At 36.4% G+C, this 4,081-nt stretch overlaps 1 protein-coding gene across 2 annotated transcripts in view; it reads left to right on the top strand.

The window, feature by feature from the left end:
• The window catches only part of LOC102597445 (chaperone protein ClpB4, mitochondrial-like), a 26,568-nt gene extending 22,865 nt beyond the window's left edge, over window positions 1–3,703 (top strand). The window contains exons 8-11 of one of the 2 annotated variants that reach the window (XM_006355860.2): window positions 1,000–1,265; window positions 1,357–2,286; window positions 2,800–3,129; window positions 3,359–3,703. In XM_006355860.2, the coding sequence (XP_006355922.1) occupies window positions 1,000–1,265; window positions 1,357–2,286; window positions 2,800–3,111 (1,508 nt within the window). In that variant the 3' untranslated portion in view covers window positions 3,112–3,129; window positions 3,359–3,703. The other variant, XM_006355859.2, reaches the window with a different exon arrangement.
• The last annotated feature ends 378 nt before the right edge of the window (window positions 3,704–4,081 follow it).

The raw sequence follows: 4,081 nt of genomic DNA, 5'->3' as shown, positions 1-4,081 counted from the left end.
ATACTTTTAATGTTTATTATATTCTCTCTTTTCTTTAACAAAATTATACTCCTTTTGAGTATTTTGTATGTAATTATACCAAAATATGCAATTCATTATTAAATATATTTCATAAATATTTTTAATGATATTTTTTATATATATATATATATTCACTTATTTGATTATACTAGATATATTATTATTATTGTTATTGATATAATTTATTTTTCGAGGTACGCTAAAAATAATAAGCAATTATACCATGTATATATAATATATTACACCTTATATTATATATACCATGTATACCAATTAGCCGTATCCCCGCACCCGTATCCATACTCAGATTCGCACCCCCGAATCTTAAAATTTAAATTTTGCCGAATCCGACTCTCGGATTCGCATCCGTCTCGGATACCCGCACCCGAGTCCGAGCAACTTAGGACAGGAGTCAAAATTTTGTTAATACCGTAGCAAATTCAGTTAGCACTAAAGCAGTTTCCATTAGTTAGTTCAGTTTCATTCTAGATTGGGCATAAAGTCTCAATAGTAATGGTTACAAGATTCATCCATGAAAGATAATATAAACACTCCTCTCTTTTCTATATTTTCTCTCAATTAGCTTCCCTCTCGGTTGATCATTAATTCATTCATGAAATATAATACAAACTCTTTTCTCTCAATTAGTTTCCCTTCGGTTGAATAAACCGACTTAGCTTCTTCTTCCTCGAGAATAATCTCCTGGATTGAATATCTTCATCACAAGTGTAATGGCAACAGGTTCCAGATGTTGAAATCTTCAAAATTAGTACAGCAGCCTGGTATTTTTATAGATTAAGAAAGTTTAAGGGTCCAGGTGCTTATTTTTATGCCTCATTCAAATGTTTTTATAGCATCTAGTGGATTGATGGATCAAGATTTCAAGCTGCTTGTAGAATATTTTTAGTACAGTATGTTCGTAATTTGACTTACTTTTATTTAGTGTTGCTCACTCTATATTCTATTATTACTTTTCAGCAATTGACCTTGTTGATGAAGCTGCTGCAAAACTAAAGATGGAAATTACTTCAAAGCCAACTGAATTAGATGAGATAGATAGGACTGTGATGAAGTTGGAAATGGAGAAACTGTCTCTGAAGAATGACACGGATAAAGCATCCAAAGAAAGACTGAACAAGCTAGAAAGTGATTTGAACTCCTTTAAGCAAAAGCAGAAAGAGTTAAACGAACAGTGGGAACGCGAGAAAGCTCTCATGACACGCATACGTTCTATAAAGGAGGAGGTGGATAACTGTTTTTAATGCTGAAATCAATTCAAGTTGCAGTTTTTATTTGTATTCTCATAATTACTGTATAATCTTTTTCGTTGAGTAGATTGACAGGGTGAACTTAGAGATGGAAGCTGCTGAACGTGATTATGACTTGAATCGTGCTGCTGAACTCAAGTATGGGACCCTAATCACCCTTCAACGCCAGCTAGAAGAAGCAGAGAAAAACCTGGCTGACTACCGGAAGTCTGGGAGTTCAATGCTTCGTGAAGAAGTAACAGATCTTGATATTGTTGAAATTGTAAGCAAGTGGACGGGTATACCATTATCAAACCTTCAGCAGTCTGAGAGAGACAAGCTTGTCTTTTTAGAAAATGAACTTCACAAAAGAGTTATTGGTCAGGATATGGCAGTAAAATCTGTAGCTGATGCAATCAGGCGATCCAGGGCAGGCCTATCCGATGCAAATCGGCCCATTGCAAGCTTCATGTTCATGGGCCCCACAGGAGTTGGCAAAACTGAACTTGGAAAGGCTCTTGCTGCTTACCTTTTCAATACTGAAAACGCTTTGGTGCGTATTGACATGAGTGAATACATGGAGAAACATGCTGTTTCACGGTTGGTTGGTGCACCACCAGGTTATGTTGGATATGAAGAGGGTGGGCAACTCACCGAAGTGGTCCGTCGGAGGCCTTACTCTGTGATCCTATTTGATGAAATTGAGAAAGCACATCATGATGTTTTTAACATTCTCTTACAGTTGTTGGACGATGGAAGAATAACTGATTCTCAAGGGAGAACTGTTAGTTTCACAAACACTGTTGTAATAATGACATCAAACATTGGGTCACATTACATTCTTGAGACTCTTCGGAACACTCAAGATAGCCAGGAGGCAGTTTATGATTTGATGAAAAAGCAGGTTATTGAATTGGCAAGACAGACCTTCCGTCCCGAGTTTATGAATCGGGTTGATGAATACATTGTTTTCCAGCCTCTGGACCTTAAGCAAGTTAGCAGAATTGTTGAGCTCCAGGTAATACAGCTGTGTGAATCCTGATCCTCCTGACTTCATATGTACATTTTTGTTCTGTTCCTTTTGTTTCCTTCAGTGTCATCTGCGTTCTGATTACTTTCATTTAAGAACTTTATAAGCGCTACATGCAGTTATCTGTGATGCAGTAATCTGTTAATATCAGTTGTTCAGTGTGAGAGCAAAAAACTTTTCTTAGTGCACATTAGTACTCAACATTACATGAAAGTACATTTCATTTGCTTGAGAACTGGATTGAGCTGCAGCACATCCTATCTAGTGTCTGCTCTTGTAGTAGTTCTGTTGCTGAGTATGACCTAAAGATATTGGTTCATCTGGCGCTTAAGCTTGCTCGAAGACGAACCTAATTTTGGTGTCTTTTCTGTGTTTCTGATTCTTTATTTGGGGTAACTGTTTGGCTACGTCTATATTTCAACCTTAGCATCGCTGTGAATAAACTGTGTATTTGCATAATCATCTTGTTAGAACCTAACAAGGTCATTTTTTCTGGTGCAGATGAGAAGGGTGAAAGATAGACTGAAACAGAAGAAAATTGATCTTCAATACACGCAGGAAGCTATCAGTCTGTTGGCGAATATGGGCTTCGACCCCAACTATGGAGCTCGGCCTGTTAAACGAGTGATTCAGCAGATGGTTGAGAACGAAGTAGCAATGGGAGTTCTAAGAGGAGATTATACGGAGGAAGACATGATTATCGTTGATACTGATGCTTCACCTCAGGCTAAGGACCTTCCTCCCCAGAAGAGACTGTTGATAAGGAAAATTGAGAATGGTTCTAACATGGATACCATGGTTGCCAACGATTGACAGTGCACAACCTAGTAGGTATACATATATATAATCTAAATGCTTAGATAGGGATGTAGGCTGTAAATTTAACATCAATAAATGAAAGACTCTTGCTGTTGCTTTTCTGTGCCAACTGAGGGAACTCCAATTTCCAACTTGCAAGTTGTTTTTACTAGTTAATGAGCTAAAAAGGCTGCAATTCAAAAATTGAATGTACGATGTACCTTCTTAACTTAATCTTAACGTTATGCTGACTCAAACACAGATGCTAGCGTGGTTTTCCTTTTGCTCTTGCCAAGTATGAGTGAGTGATGGCCATCTTCCACCTTCTGAGCAGCAACACCAACTTGGGAGTGGGTGTTTTCACGTCTCACCGAACTTGAGATGATTCCACTGCCAAGACTTGGTATGGGCAATATGGTGTGCACTCCCAAGACTTTATAGGAACTGTTTAGAAAATGTATACATGTACAATGGGTTAAGTTGTTTATTGATTCACTAGTTTTGGGAATGTCCGTTGAATGTTTTTTCCTTATTACTACATAAAAATTACGTGGAAAGACCATCCTTAAGACTTAACTACATAAATAATAGTACTTTTTCAATATTACAAATATGAAAGTTTTTTTTACATATATAGTAGTTTAAAGAAGTTGAAAAGATAATAATAATAATTAAGAGTACGGTTGGTTCCCACTATTGGGTAGTTATCAAAGTTTGCATTTCTTCCGATATAATCTTACTTCATTGTTTTTTCACATAGTTCAGGTAGGAATATTATTCAATGTTGTAAGTTTCATTCAATTATTTTTGTACGCTGTTTTCTGTAAGCTTCATCTTTGATAGTAATTAAAAGATAGTTATTGTTAGCTTAAATAAAGGAATTGCAGAGTTTGTGGTACCTTGAATCTCTATTACATCTTACTCACGATCTATTCAGAATGTAAAAAGGCTATAGAAGTAAATATTAAATATGTCATCATTGTTA

Source organism: Solanum tuberosum, unplaced genomic scaffold, assembly GCF_000226075.1.
Source record: "Solanum tuberosum cultivar DM 1-3 516 R44 unplaced genomic scaffold, SolTub_3.0 scf00209, whole genome shotgun sequence".
NCBI lineage: Eukaryota > Viridiplantae > Streptophyta > Magnoliopsida > Solanales > Solanaceae > Solanum > Solanum tuberosum.
The sequence above is the reverse complement of the archived record's forward strand: the minus strand, read 5'-3'. Positions and strand labels throughout refer to the sequence as shown.